The sequence below is a fragment of the Typopeltis vanoorti genome, chromosome 7 (assembly GCF_054136105.1).
Source record: "Typopeltis vanoorti isolate ZY-2024b chromosome 7, IOZ_Tvanoo_1.0, whole genome shotgun sequence".
Classification (NCBI taxonomy): domain Eukaryota; kingdom Metazoa; phylum Arthropoda; class Arachnida; order Uropygi; family Thelyphonidae; genus Typopeltis; species Typopeltis vanoorti.
The window spans coordinates 59,034,402-59,050,312 of record NC_143555.1 but is presented as its reverse complement, the minus strand read 5'-3'; the positions used below and the strand labels follow the sequence as shown (position 1 = coordinate 59,050,312).

The 15,911-nt window shown below is 38.2% G+C and overlaps 1 protein-coding gene across 1 annotated transcript in view; it reads left to right on the top strand.

Moving 5' to 3' along the window:
- LOC150104706 (fat-like cadherin-related tumor suppressor homolog) overlaps nt 1-15,911 on the top strand; it is a 573,066-nt gene that overhangs the window by 325,446 nt on the left and 231,709 nt on the right. Inside the window, exon 18 of the mRNA XM_090395611.1 lies at nt 10,464-10,601. Within this exon, the coding sequence (XP_090251737.1) occupies nt 10,464-10,601 (138 nt within the window). The remainder of the gene's footprint in view (nt 1-10,463; nt 10,602-15,911) is intronic.

Below are 15,911 nucleotides of genomic sequence, written 5' to 3'. Positions count from 1 at the left end.
GACTAAGGTAGTTTCTGACCTCTGGAATGTCGAGTATGAGGAAAGATTGAAAAGATGTAATTTGCAGAGTCTAGTGGAGAGAAGGAAGAGGGGAGATATGATAGAGACCTACAAGTTGGTAAGGGGTTGTTATAGGATCAATGGTGGAGAAGTTCTACAGAGAATAGTGGGAGATCAGGGGAGAACCAGAGGTCATACCTGGAAACTGTATAAAGAGGGTGCGAGTAGGGGAGTGAGGGGCAGGTTTTTTTCGTGCAGAGTTGTGAATGATTGGAATGCCTTGCCTGAGAGTGTGGTGTCTGCAAGGAGTTTGAATGTGTTTAAGACCCGGTATGATGAGATGTGTGTGAGATAAAAGGACCTCCTAGATGAGTCTTTGACTCCATGAGGTCTTGTTTAGTAATAATAATAGTAATAATAATAATAATAATATTAAGATGCAGTCCATCTCTAGCATACAACTGCCTTTTTCCTTCAAACACACTCCAAACATCAACAAACTCCAGACCTCTTTTTCTGCACATTCTTGCAATCATATCATTCATTATCTTTGCTCGTCTACTTAACTCGTAATTGTCAAATCGAGGCAGCACACACACTATTCTCCCATTGACACTTTTCCTCTTCACAATATCTAATAATGTTCTTAAATCTTTTGCTACCCGATTTATACTACATCTCAGGTCATTCGTACCCACCATAACTATCATCTTGTCTGCTTCATGCCCTCTCTTTATTGCTAAAGCCACTCTTTCTATTGTCCCATCAGCCAAGCACTCCTCATGCATACCACTCTCCATACCCTTAATCATAGAATCACCATATATTTTACCACTCTTAACTTCATTCAAGTCCACACTCATGGACTCATTCTCTACACTATTCAGCATGACTCTTCCAGCTTCATTACTCAACTCTCTATTACTTACCCCCCCACTCTCACTACATCTCATTTCTTCTAGGCCACTTGTGGTTTTATTATGTTGACTCCCAATCACTCCCATACTATTTATTACTGAATCATTCACCAAAGACTCACCCATATGTAATCCTGTTCTAGTTACTTCAGCTAAAGTAATCTCTATAGTCCTAATTTCTCTGTTTAACACATTAAACTCAGCTTTAACTTTCAGTATCTCCTTACCGATCACTTCCACTTCCTCATGAAGAAGATGAAGGTCATTTTTCATTTTCATAAACTCCCGCCGAAGTTCTTCCGCTACGGTCCCGATGTCAGCTTCCATCCCTAAACGCTCCAGCCTATCCCGACACTTCTCACATACGTCGACATTTTCGTTCTTCTCATTTTGCCAGACCGACCACAGATCCTTCACATTTTTCGGTGCATACATGTAGCAGTTTCCGCAACGCATCCATTGCGAAAAATCTAACGCTGAGCCAGCCTTTCGTGTAGTAGTAGAAGTCCTGTGCGCCGCTGACGTACGTTTCTTGTTGGACGCCATCTTTACACGTTGATATAGCGAAACAAACGGCAGTGAAAAAACAATATATACAACACAGTTCTAAACAATAATACCACTGAAGGACACTTGTTTCTAACCGATGCACAACTGCAGCACAATTTGTGACAAAAAGCCACACTATATTTAACTTTAAAAACATGTTTTCTAGACTAGCTAAACACGACCGCCACATTTACCAAGGACACTAGCGCCACCCATCATCACCATCATCATCATCATCATCATGCGTATCAAGGATTTAGGCCTAGCATGGCCTGTTCCGGCCTTAGAAGTCATCGTTGAATCATTTGAGAGGACGTCCTGGTTTTCTTTTTCCTGCTAGAGTGTGTTGTAATCTCTGCATCAACTATATAAGTTGCATCATGGAGCAAAGAGCTGTGATAAAATTTTACTGTAAATTAGGAAAAACTACTACAGAAGTGCTGCATACATTGACACATGAGCAGAGAGCACTGGGTTGCATGTTTTCAAAATTTCATCCATGCAGTTGATCAAGATTGTGATGTGTTGCAAAGAATTGTCACTGGTGATGAAAGTTGGTATTCTCAGTTTGATCTAGATATGAAACAGCAGAGCATGCAATGCCATGGGATATCTTCTCCCCAGAAGGAAGAAAGTAAGGGTGCAGAACAGAGGCATAGCTAGGGAGGGGCAGAGGGGGACGGTCTGCCAAGGGTGGCACTTTGAACCTTTTTGAACTTTTGCAGTTAATTCTAAATTACAGTCTCGAGAACTCATTTCCAAATATTGTAATACTACTGCGAATTTTCCCCACAATTGCTATAAGTGTTGCTAGTTGTGAGAGGAGTGTTTCTAAATAAAATTGATTAAGAATTACCTACATTATTATGAAATAGACTTTGCCAATGTAATCGACGATTTTGCTAACAGAAAAGCAAGAAAAATAATATTGTTGAAATTAAAGTTTTACTTCAAAAATAAGCATAGTGTTTTAATTTATTTCCCTGTATGTTGTTTTGACTTTTTTGTACTATTTTTGGTGTGTATGGAGAGGGGCAGCAAAACTCTACTACACCACTGGTGCAGAAGTCACATGTCAAGAAAATGATTTTTTTTTTTTTTTTTTTTTTTTTTGACATTGCTGGAATTATCCACTGCAAATTATTTCCTGTAAACTGCCTGTAAAGCATTTTCTGGTTTCGAAGCCAATTTGTGTGATCGAGCAACCCCCCCCCCCCCCATATTGCCAGATTTGGCTTCCTCAGAAGTTTTAAATTTGTACTCTTCCCAAAGATGAAGTGTGCCTTGAAAGGGGGAGTGTTTCAGTGACATTGAGGACATCCAATGTAGTGTGAACCAGAAACTGAAGGAGGTTCCCATTCAGGACTTCCATCAGGTCTTTGAAGAACAGATGTAAATGCTGTGTGCAGTTGGAGGAAGATTACTTTGAATCTGTGTAATTGGCAATTCCAAATATATTATTATTATTATTATTATCATTATTTGACACCTCCAGGGAGTCCAAGGACTCATCGAGGGAGGGTACCCCTGCTCTACAGCTCCGTCTCCACCATTCAATCACCAACTGACTGCAATTACACCAATGCCATCTACCACCACTGATATTTCCACAGACAATCGCAAACATCCATGCCCAAGGTGGGATTTGAACCTGCAGTCTTTTGGCTGGAAAGTGGATATGCTATCCACTCGGCCAACCAGGCCAGCAGTATAGTTCTTTGTTTTGGTATAATAATTGTTGTCTTATTACTTAATGGGCGCACTGGTATCGAGTGCAAAGGGTACAGTATTTTTAGGAGGGACAGATAGCATAGGAGAGTTGGGGATGCTGCTAATGATATCAGATGACTTGAATCCAATTAGAGTTGAGACTTTTGATTGCAATACTAGTAACAGTTTTTCATTTGACATTGAGTTTGAAGCCATCTGATGTGAGGTGGAGTCTAACAGATTAAATACATAGTGAGGTGTTGTTACAAGAATGGTGGATCAGTTTCTAATGATGAAGAAATGCATGGGTGCGAAATATATACAATGGATACAAAAAAGAGTAATCATAACAGCTGACTTTAATTATGCAAATATTGATTAGATAGCTGCTGTGAAATCACGAGAAGAATGAAACTGAATTTATTGAGCTGTTGCAAGACAAATTCTTCAAGCAGTATATGACAGAAGGAACTCATGATCAGAGCGTTAGATCTGATTATAGTGTCAAAGGGGTTTCAGTTAGAGATGTAACTAGCTGCCTCCGGTTGGTAACAATGATTATTATTATTATTATTATTATTATTATACAGGCACCTCCATTGAGTTGGAAGACTCATCATGGGAGACCCAATCTATCCACACAGTCTATCATACCTCTCCATGAACCCATTAACAGAAAAAGCACTCACAAGTGACTCTGGCACCTGATTCCAGTCATTTACCACTCTCCAAGCAAAAAATCTAGTCTCAAACCCCCCTACTGACCCCACCTTTATTCAACTTCCAGGGATGACCCTTGTTCTTGTCCCTCTAGCCAAATTCTGAAACATTTCCCCTGCATCTATCCTATAAAATCCTTTAAGCAACTGAAATGTTTCTATTATATCCCCTCTTTTTCTCCTATCAACCAACTTCTGCAATCCATACACCTACAATCTATACTCATATGGCACATTCCACAAGACTCACCATCTTGGTCATTCTCCTTTGAATCCTTTCCACTGCGTCCACATCCCCAAGAAACCAAGGGGACCTTCTTTTTCTCTACTTAATGAGATAAGGAAGTTGTAATTAATGTGTTCTTCACTAGCCAAGACATCTTATGTGCAACCTTAGCAATATGTCCTCTAAATACATGTGTTGAGGCTTAAGTAGTGTGAAGAATTCATGTTAGAGGTTTAATGGAATATTAAAAACACTGAGAAAGGATTAAAACTACCATGCTCCACCATAATAAATTCAAAAATGAAAGACTATTCTTTGAATCTGCATCTGCGCTCAGGAATCAACCTAATATAAACAAATACGGTTGCACTAAACTTCCCAAAATTTGGGAAACTTTAATTATCAGAGATCCCTCTTTACATCCCAGGCCACCTGCAAATGCCCATAGAGGGTGCGCCATCTAGATAGGACTTTAGTTTCACTTTGTATTGTATTTGTGTGTGTGTTGTTACAAAATTTTTTTGTAATCCCAAAGATGTCTCTGTGACGGAGACAAAATATTGTAAGTATTAAAATTAGTTTTAATCCTTTCTCAGTGTTGTTAATATTCCATTAAATCTCTAACATGAAGTGCCCTCTAAACTTTAACTCTCTGTCTACCACAATCACTAAATCAATAGTTTCATTTATCCCAAGTTGCATAACTTTACATTTCTTGACATTATACTGACACCCATTAACTTTTGCCCATACTGACAGCCTATTTAAATTACCCTGCAAGCTATCCACATCGCGATATAATAAGTACCTCCAATTCATCCACTCTGTTTCCACATTAGTGTCTCACATAGGTTAAAGCAGTAACCTCACTAGCAAGATGTGAGGTTACTGCAAAGTGGTCACTCAGTAACTCAAATATTTTATCTACTTCTGTCTCCTTGTGACCATCATCACTCATTAAGGTTAATCTTCCATAGTCATTCTTCCTCTTACTTGCCACATAACGAAAGAGCAGGACAAAGGAAATCCCTCTTTGGGATTTCCTTTGTCCTGCTCAGCTAAATTCTTCTCATAATCTGATTTTGCCTTCCTTCCCATGCTGGTCACCCTTCTTGCCTGAGCCTTGTGCTGCTCATGAGTTTGCTGGTCACCTTTCTCTTTATATACCCTCCACAGTGTTTTCTTCTTCTGTAACTTGTGCTTAATGATATTACTCATTCATCTAACTCCTACTCGATTAACCCCTCCTTACCTGAGGTATACAATTTAATACTGCTTCCTCTAAATGATTCTTAACTATATCTCATGCACTACTAACATTCTTACCCTGCAGTGTTTTATGCCATGGTACAGATTTAAGCTTCTTCCTGAGCATATCTTTACCATCTGCCTTATAGTTCCACAAATACCCCTTCTTGATAGATTATTCCTCATGTTTTACAATTTCCCAAGTCAAGACTGCATGGTCACTTTCACCAATTGGAGGCAATGTTGTTAACTTGGTTATGGATAGCTCTTCTGATCCTGTGACCACATCCAATACTCTCCCACCCCTAGTCCCCTCCATCACATGCTGCGTAAGTAATTATCTCTCAACAGGTGTTTAAATTCTATTTCCTTTCTGCCATGTGATCTTTCGTCTTTGCATTCTATATCTCCGTAGTTGAAGTCTCCGATAAAAATTTTTCGACCTGTACTCGTACTAATTTGCAGATGCATGTCTTCCAGATTATCTGTGGAATTCCCTAGCCTATAGCAACAACAACCAACTGTATTTTTGTCTTACCAGTCTTAATTTCACACCAGATTGCTTCAAATGAACAGCCACCCTCCCACCTGTCTGCTATTCTTGTTGGTTGCAATTCATCTGCTATCATCAACAGTACTTCCCCCCCCCATTCCTATCTTCTCCATCTTCCCTGAAAATTGGCAGTCACTTGGTAAGTGGCTAGATTTATGAATGTTCCATCCAGAAAAGGTTACATGCTGAACTACAAAGCAGGAAATTATGACCATATGAGGAGTATGTTGGGTTCTGTGCTATGTATCAGTTGTTGAGTGGGAAGGATATCTACAGTGTGTGGGAAGTGTTTGAAAAATACTTATTACGATGCGATATCAGAATGTGTCCCTAAGGGTTCAAAGAATAAATACAGTAAGAATGAAATAGATGTGTAATCTAATTAAGCAAGGGATTCATAAGAAATTATAATTATCAGTTATGATAATTATAAGCAGCAGGCCAGAAGAATCACAAGTGGTGTACAGAAAGCTGCATATGAAAAGAAACTGGCTCTCCAAGTTAAAGACAACCCCAAAGAAGCTGCAAGTAAAAGAAAGAATGAATAAGAAAGGATAACTCTACTTGAATGTAGATAGTGTGAAGGTGACAGATGTGGAAAAGGTTGTTCAATTAACGAGTGCCCAATTTGCTAAATGCTACCAATGTGGTTTATGCAACATTGAGCTCACTACTACATCTTCACTGACTGAAGAAACTCAAGAGAATCTGTTGCATAAATTGAATAAGAATTCAGCAATAGGGACTGATAGGATATCAGCATGGATATTAAAAGAGCGTTCCACTGAACTGGCTATTCCTTTGACAAGGCTATATAATTTGAGCCTCATAACAGGAAAGCTTCTGCAAGAGTGGAAAGAATGTATGGTAATCCCATCAAGGGTAGTGCAAAGACTGATGTTTCCAACTATCAATGAATCATTATCTCAGGAGTGGTAGTGAAGATTTTGGTAAAGTTGGTTAGGGCTTGCATTCAGAAACAGGTTTACTAAGGTAAGATCATGTTTTAGCAACTTGCTCACATTCTATAATAATATTACCACTGAGTTAAACAAGAGGAATGGTACACCATGATACTTTTTTGGATTTTGCTAAGGATTTTGACAGAATCCAGCATGGAGGACTGTTGCATAAATTGGAGAATATGGGATTGGATTATAAACTAATGGCATGGATAAGAGGATGGCTGAATGACAGATACCAGAAAGTCGTGTATGGGGGGAGTGAATCTGCAAGATTCAAGATAACTAGTGATGTACCTCATGGATCAGTTCTTGGTCCATTGTTATTCAATCTGTACATTAATGACTTGGAAAGGATCAGACATGTGACATACAGCTGTTTGCTGATGATGCAAAGATGGGTAGGATAATCAGGAGTGCTGCTGATATGCAGTTCTTGCAGAATGATTTGAATAGGCTGAAATTGTGGGCATGTGAAAATGACTATCAAATCAATATTAATAAATTTAAGATGCAATTGGATATCTAATCACACGTTGATGTTATTAGATATCCAGTGCTGTATTATATTTGTAGGATTACGTTAGAAGAAACTGATCAGACTAGGGATTTTGGGGATTTAAGTAGACAGGAAGTTGAAGTTCAAGGGTCATACATATAGCAAAAATTGTAAATACAACTCAGAGAATAACTGCAATGCTGAAACAAACCTTGACATGTAAAAATATGGAAGATATTTTGCCTCTTTACAGAGGCTTGATGAGACCTAACTTAGATTATTGCACGCAGGTCTGCTCTCTTGGTTTCCATAGCAATTCTGATACAGTGGGGAGAGAGAGAGTGCACAAAAAGAGAATCAAAAATAATATCAGGATTGTACAATACTGATTAAGAGGACATATTGAGAGTTTGTAGGCTACAGACTCTAGGTAATAGGAGAATGAGGTAAGATATGATTGAGAATTACAAACCTCTGAAAGGGTCATAGAGAATTTCAGTGAATGGAATTTTTCATTATATTGAGGGTGGGGAAAGGATGCAAAGGCATCCTTGGAAGGTGAGAATGAATGATTTCAAGAAGAGGATGAGAACTAGATTTTTCTCTCATAGATATTGGTGTGTGATTGGAATGGATTGCCATTGGATGTTGTGTGTGCAAATAGTGTGAATTAATTCGATAACAAGCGATAACTTTAGATCCTGTGAACCACCTTGGACAGGTGGTTCACTGGATCTAAAGTTCAGAGGTTACATTGCATAACTTGCAGTTTTGCATATCCTTCATTACATTGAAGGCTGCATATCATATTATGGCAATGATGCAGAGAACCTTAACATGCAAAAAAGTTTTGGACCATCCAAAACCGACAAAGGTTGGCCGATTGGTAGAGCCTCTGCTACTAATGGCTCAGTTAACACGTTCGCTGCCAACTACGAGTATACTCGTAGTGGCTAATCCTGCTTCACAAGCCAGCTACGAGTATACTCGTAGGACGTTTACCGCCGGGAACGAGATTATTGTAGTGACCTTGAAGAAGTGAAAATGCTTGGCTTGTGGGGCTAGCTTCAAAACTGTGTATTCTCATAGACCATATATGCTCTGTACAAGCCAACTACGAGTATACTCGTAGGTCATTTACCTCCGGTAACGAGATTATCGTACTGACCTTGAAGAAGTAAAACAGCTCGGCGTAGGGGAACAGACCATGCCAAAGTAGCGTGGCAGCGAACGTGTTAAGTAAGTTTGAGTGCAGTTAGTAGTTGGAAGGGAGCCAATCGTTCGATGCTGTTGGCACACTCTCCCTCGATGAGTCTTTGGACTCCCTGGAGGTGTCAAATAATAATAATAATAATAAAAAGCATGACAGCTGGTACAAATATAGTATGACCTTCCTCGATGAGTTCCTGGCAGTCTCTTAACAGTAATAATAATAATAATAAATAACTTGATGGCATATTGCCATGTGTCTTCAGAGAATGTTCCATGCAGTTAGTGTCATCCTTGGCCTACCTGTTAACAAGAATCTTGCAACAGCACAAGTCCCAAAGGAGTGGAAGGAAGAAAGCTAAAATTGTGCCACTTCACAAAGGTGACGATAAGGCTAAAGCTATAAATTATAGGCCAATCTGTATACCTGCAGTTGTAGTTAAAGTAATGGAGGGGTTGGTGAGAACTAGGATACAAAAGTGACTGGATAACCGCAGTATTCTTTCTCTCTCTCTCTCTCTCTCTCTCTCTCTTATCAGCTTGGATTTGGTAAAGGGAGGTTATGTTTTACCAACTTATTTACATTCTATAACAAGGTGATGAACACATTGGACAAGGGAGATGCATATATACAATGGTTATACTTAAATTTTGCAAAGACTTTTGATAAATTACTACACCACAAGTTCATAACTTAACTGGAGCAGATGGCATTGGATGATCAATTAGCGAACTAGATAGACAACTGACTCTCGGATAGGTATCCGAAAATCATGTATAGGGTGCAGCATCCCGGAAGAACAAAGTCCCTATTGGTGTGCCACAGAAGTCTGTTTTGGAGCCATTTTTATTTAATTTGTATATTAATGATATTGGAATAGGTTTATTTAACTGGTGATATACAAATGTTTGTAAGATAGAGCCTCTGTAGCTCAGTCGGTATAAACAAAGCCCTTTGGTTTGAAAGACCTGGGTTCGATTCCCGTCCATGATTTAAGGAACCTTTATCTGGTCGCTTTTAATAAAGGTGAGTTGGAGGGTTTTTTCTCCTGGAAACTTTGGTTTTTTTTGTCCCTCAGAACAGGCAAACCAGCCCCATACACACACACTCCTACAGACATAAAATACCCCCCCCCCCAAAAAAAAAAACACGTCAGGTTCTGCAACGAATCAGTTGGGATCGCGCATGTAAAGTCGCATCATAATATCCTAATAGATGGGATAACCCACAAGAGGAAGTAGAAGATGCAACTGTTTGTAGACGATGCAAAACTGTCAAGACTAATGGGGAATGAATAACCTTACAGGAAGAACTGAATAGATTGTATGATTGGGTAACAGTATGAACTGTCAGTTCAGTACTGCAGAGTGTAAGGTTCTGAAATTTGGTAGGCAACAATGGCATGAAAAATATACACTTGATGTGGATAATTTGGAGGAAATTGAGACAAGAGACCTTGGACAGGTGGTTCAAGGTCTCTTGTCTCAAAAGCTCAGAGGTTACATTGCATAACTTGCAGTTTTGCATATCCTTCATTGCATTGAAGGCTGCATATCATATTATGGCAATGATACAGAGAACCTTAACATGCAAAAAAGTTTTGGACCATCCACAGTGTTTCATCAACCTCTCCAAATCAAAGTTACCTAACCTGTACACAGTAACCTGAATGAAACAAGTGTCTGCTACTATATAATGATGTCACCACATTCTCACCTGAATTTATAATATATTAGCAAGCAAGTTATTCTTATGAGAAATTATATAACATCTTATGATATTTAAAAAATTATAAATTCTGAAAGTTAGAAATATTTGTTACATTTATTACATTTTTATATCAGAAATTTTATAATGGTTAATTTAATAGGTTCTTGCCACTGATGCAGATAGCCTTGCTAATGGAAATTTGAGCTTTTCCATTATCAAAGGTGATCCTGATAGTCATTTCAAAGTAGAATGGGATACAGGATTTGTCATTGTCAATAGTCATCTAGACAGAGAATTGGTAAGAACGTGAAATACCTTACTGTGATTTAAATATAAGCTTTTAAAATTCTAAAGATATATGATCAAATCTCATTATATTAAACTTGTTGCAATGAAAGAAATAGTCTATTATGATGGAAAGTTTGATTTGAATTTCTTTAGAACAGCACTGATGTTTGGCCAGGACTTTTCCTAGTTTGTTATAACTAGGAAAAGTCCTGGCCAAAGTTGACTATATAATACAAGAGAGGTCTTTTGTTTTTCTAAATAAACAAAATAAGTAACATCTGAAATGAAGTATCTAATCATTGTTTTGTGTATCACATTCTTTCCGATACAGAAATGTTATTTGCATATGCTGGCCTGGTTGGCTGAGTGGTTAGCGTATCCACTCTCCAGCCAAATGGCTGCGGGTTTGAATCCCGCCGTTGGCATGGATGTTTGTGATTGCCTGTGAAAGTACTAGTGGTAGTAGTCGGCAGTAGATGGCGTTGGTGTTAGTTGATGAAAGTTGGTGGAGTAGTGAGACGAAGAGTTGTAGAGTAGATGCCCTCCCTCGATGAGTCTTTGGACTCCCTGGAGGTGTGATGTAATAATAATAATAATAATAATATCAAATGTATAAGAGTCATTTCACATTTTAACTGTTCTGCCATATGTTTTAAATTTTGTTTCTTTACAAGAGACATACAAATGAATTATTAAAGTAAATTTTGTGGCTTACACGTGTAATCAAAATTGTATAAAATTTATTCAAAAACTCTAATGTATTTCTCCCTGGCATTGTCCACATGATGTTGGATGAAATATGCTGGAATTTTTGAATAAATTTGGCATAATGTTTGCTACATGTATAAGCCATGAAACTTACTTTAATCCATTAAAGCTGTTAAATAGAAATTATTTGTATAGGCATCTCCAAGGAATCTGAAGATATTTTCATATCTCTCCTTGATGAGACTTACTGAAAAAAGCATGCACAACAGACTGTGGCAGCCTGTTCCACTCATTCTCCAGTCTCCAAGTGAAAAATTTAGATAGAGCCCTTGCCCTTACTGACCATACGTTTACTGAATTTCCAAGAATGACTTCTTGCTCTGCTCTTCCATCTAGACAATCTCATCTCATCTTCCTTTTACCCTCTTTTAGCTTGCAATGTCGAGGGTTTATTAATCATCGGACCTCAAACCGTTCACAGGATAAGGTGGTCAGCCCTACGCCCCGGTGTATCTTATGTCCGTAGTGTTGAGTTCTCAAGATCGGTTTTCTGCTTTGCAGGATGAAAAACCCCAGGATAAACTGGTGAAAAAACTACTGTCCGTGTCCAAGACTGGCTAACTTGGCTATGGCTGAGGAAGAACCTTCAGCTCCTCACGTCACCGACAGGAATTGAACCTAGGACACTCCTTCCCCAGGCATATGGTTGCAAAGTGCACAGCCACTAAGCTAACCGTGCGGTTATATATACATATATATAAAAATTCCTCTGCGTCTTTCACATTCCTCTTTTCCTCTTGTTAACCAAGTTCTGCAACCCACTGACCTTCAATTTTTCCTTTTAGAGAGCATTCCAGAGACTCTTCACCATCTTGGTCACTTGCCTCTGGATCCTCTGCACACCACATTCTGTGTGTTAAGGCTGAAGTGCTGGGGGACATCATGTTGGCAGTTTAACGGAATATCAACAGCACTAGGAAAGTATTAAAAACTAATTTTAATGCTTCCAGTATTTCATATCAGTCACTGAGACATCTTCAAGGAGCACAATTAACACTTGTAACTTTGTAACACACACACAGACAACACAATGCTTAATGAAAGGTGGGTGACTCTAAAGTTCTATCTAGGTGATGTGCTGTTATTGGCGTTTGTAGGCAGCCTAGAATTAAACTGGGACCTCTGACAGTTATTGTTTTTTAAATTTCAAGAAGTTTTATGCATCTGCACATGTTTAAATTAGATTGATTTCTGAGTATTGTTGTACATTCCAAAAACATTCTTTTCTTTTTAAATTTACTATGGTGGAGTATGGTTTCTAAGGAACTTCTGGAAGAAAACCACCATGGAAAGATTTGGAAGATCACAATTGGTGGCTCTTGATATCTCTGAGGCTTTTGTCTGAATGCACACAAAGCTTTGTTAAGTGAGGTGCCATTATGTGGGCAGTCCCCTGATTTTTGCAATTGGATTGCAAAATTCCTGATTTGATATTTACAGTGATAGTGAATAGTTCCTTATCTTCTAACTGCAGTAAGTGTTGTTAATTCAGGAGACTGGCCAAATAATGGGAACTTACTTAACAAAGGATTTGTGCCACATTCAGACAAGAGTCTCAGAGAAACCAAGAGCAACCAATTGTGATCTGCCAAATCTTTCCATAGTATTTGTATAAAGATGAGTCAAATAGATCAATTTGACAATGTATAGTTTAAAGGGAAAAAAAGATATCATTATATTAAAAGCAGATAAGGGCATGGTGATTTTAAACAATAGGGATTACGAAGATAAAATTAGCAACTTATTATCAGATACATTCATTTACCGTGTCCTAGTCACAGATCCAACATTAAAGAATCACGATGATACGACTGATTCATTGCGTCACATGGTGAACTAGCCTACAGATTTAAAACGAAGACTGAAGTCTATGCGTCCACTAACACCAAGACTATATGGCGCTCCAAGAGTACACAAAGATGGAATATCATTATGCCCTATTGTTGATAGTACCAACTTGCCCACCTATCTGTTGTCAAAACACCTTGCAAGCCTCCTCAAACAATACATCCATAATTCGGATGCTTAGATATGAAATTCGCAACATTTCGAAAAGAAATTGAACAACATCTCCAATACGGACCTACTCACTAGCCTGGACATTACATCTCTATTCACTAACATTCCTGTGGAAGAAGTTATCAACATTTTAGGAAGTTTGTTTCCACAAGATATCACTTCCCTGTTCCGTCATTGTTTTACATCTAACTTTTTCTTATGGAATAAAACCATATATCAGCAATTGACTGGCCTTGCAATGGGTGGCCCTCTCTCACCATCTTGTGCTGATCTTTTTATGGAAGATCTTGAAAGTAAAATTTTCAACTAAACCCTAAACCCACAGTATGGTGGAGATATGTAGACGATATTTTCATTATTTGTAACCACACAATAAAGGACCTGTTTGAATTTCTAAACAAGATCAACTCTTTACACCATACAATCAAATTCACTCTAGATCTTGAAAAAGATAACAAATTATAATTTCTGGACACCCTAATCAAGAAGCAAACAAATGGTCGTCTCAGCCTCTTAGTTTACTGAAAACCCACAAATACAGGACGTTATTTGTACTTTAGCTCCTCCCACCACATTTCTCAGAAACTTAGCATTGTACACATGTTAAAAAAGTGAGCTTTCCGCATTACAACAGATCAACAAGATCTCCAAGATGAATTATCACTGATATCTAACAACCTCGCCATGAATGGCTACCCTCAGAGACTTGTCCACAAGATACTTTTCTCTGACCCCCCCCCCCACACACACAGACAACAAGATGACACACAATATATTTCTACAATTGTCATTCCATACGTGGGGGACAGCTTCTAATAAGGTTGCAAGACTCCTCAAACCCCATAGAATAAGAGTGACTTTTAAACCTAAAGAAACAATTAGGCAACTCTTAAGATCTCCAACAGACAGCCATCCTTTCTTCAAATATTATAGAGTTTACAACATACCCTGCTCATGTGGTTTAAATTACATTGGCCAAACTTCAAGAAGTCTTGAGATTAGACAAAGGGAGCACATTGGAGACGTTAATAACAATAGAGAAGAAAAATTGGGTTTATCCTTTCATATCTCAAGAACTAACCATATCATAGAGTGGGATAAAAGTTCCATTCCTTACATGGAAGAGGATTTCTGCTCCCGAATTATTAAAGAAGCAACAGTTGCCCGTTCTGTACAAAATCTTAACAGGAACCAAGGATTTATCTTGCCCAAGATCTGGGAGACCCTTATTAGATCTCTAAACATGCAAGAACGGAATTATAGTGCCAATTATAGAACGTTCCTAAATAACAACAAGTGAGATTATACACGTGCTATGCATGTATGGTACGCGTTATGTTTTGTCAAATATAATTGGAATTGGTTGATTTATAGTCTGTAACAGTTTTTAGCTTTAAGTGCCTTATATCAATTATGTACCCTGAAGATGCCAACAGCCTCAGTTGGTGAAACTAGTTGGTGTAACATAGTTGTTCTAAAAATTACTTGATCAATAAATCCAAATAGAAGTCATTTCCATAGTTTTCGTGGTGAAGAAAATAACGTTTTAACATGAAACCAAGCAATAATTTGACTAAAGATCAACATCCATTTTAGGAATAAGATGTGCTACAGAATAGATATCAGTGGAATAAGAGAACATAAAAAAAGTGACACAGAATAGGAATCAACTCTGGAGTACAGATCTCCAGACAAATAGGAGAAATCCCATCAGCACCAGGAGACTTTTTCTGCTGTGTGAATTGGACAAATGTGGATGCTTTTGAGGGAAAGATTGAAATGTACAAAAGTCATGGGTTGTATTTAAATGGATTTGATGTGAGTCAGAGAGACTGCTGTTGCAAGGAAAAGCAATGATTAACTTGAGCAAGAGAGTAGAGGAAGTAAGAGGTAAAGCAAAGCATCAGGAGAAAGGAACTGATGGACTGAAGTGGTTGTAAATGAGAATAGTAGTACTTCTGCTATTCTCATTTACTGTTGAATGAGAATGCCAGATAGACAGAGTATAACAAAATTTCATGTTGGAAATAGTAATGAATGTGTATTTGAGGATAGCCGGAATGGGATGGCCTGTGATGTAGTTGAATCTTAAGAGATAGATAGGGTAAGTAGTTATAAATGCAATTCAGTTAGGTGTGAGGAAATCACCACCTAAATAGCATGGGTAGGACTGGTTATAGACCTAAAAGTGAACTGCTGTGTTTATTTAAAAATGCCAGGAACATCAGAAATAAGAGAGATGAAATGGTTTTGTTGATCGAGTTTATTCTTCCAAAAATTATTGGAATAAGTGAAACATGGCTAGATAAGGATGATATCCTCATGGGAATAGAAAGAGAGGGAGTGCTGTTGATGATAGCAGACAAATTATATCTGCACAAAGTGGAGATGCAAGATGTGAATAGTGGCAATGGTTTTGAGTCAGTATTGGTGAGGTAGAGGTTAATACAAAGAGATATTTAGTCAGATGCTGCTGTAGGCCAAGGAATGTGAAAGTTGGTGATGAAGAAATGGGAGGGATGAGTACTGCTGG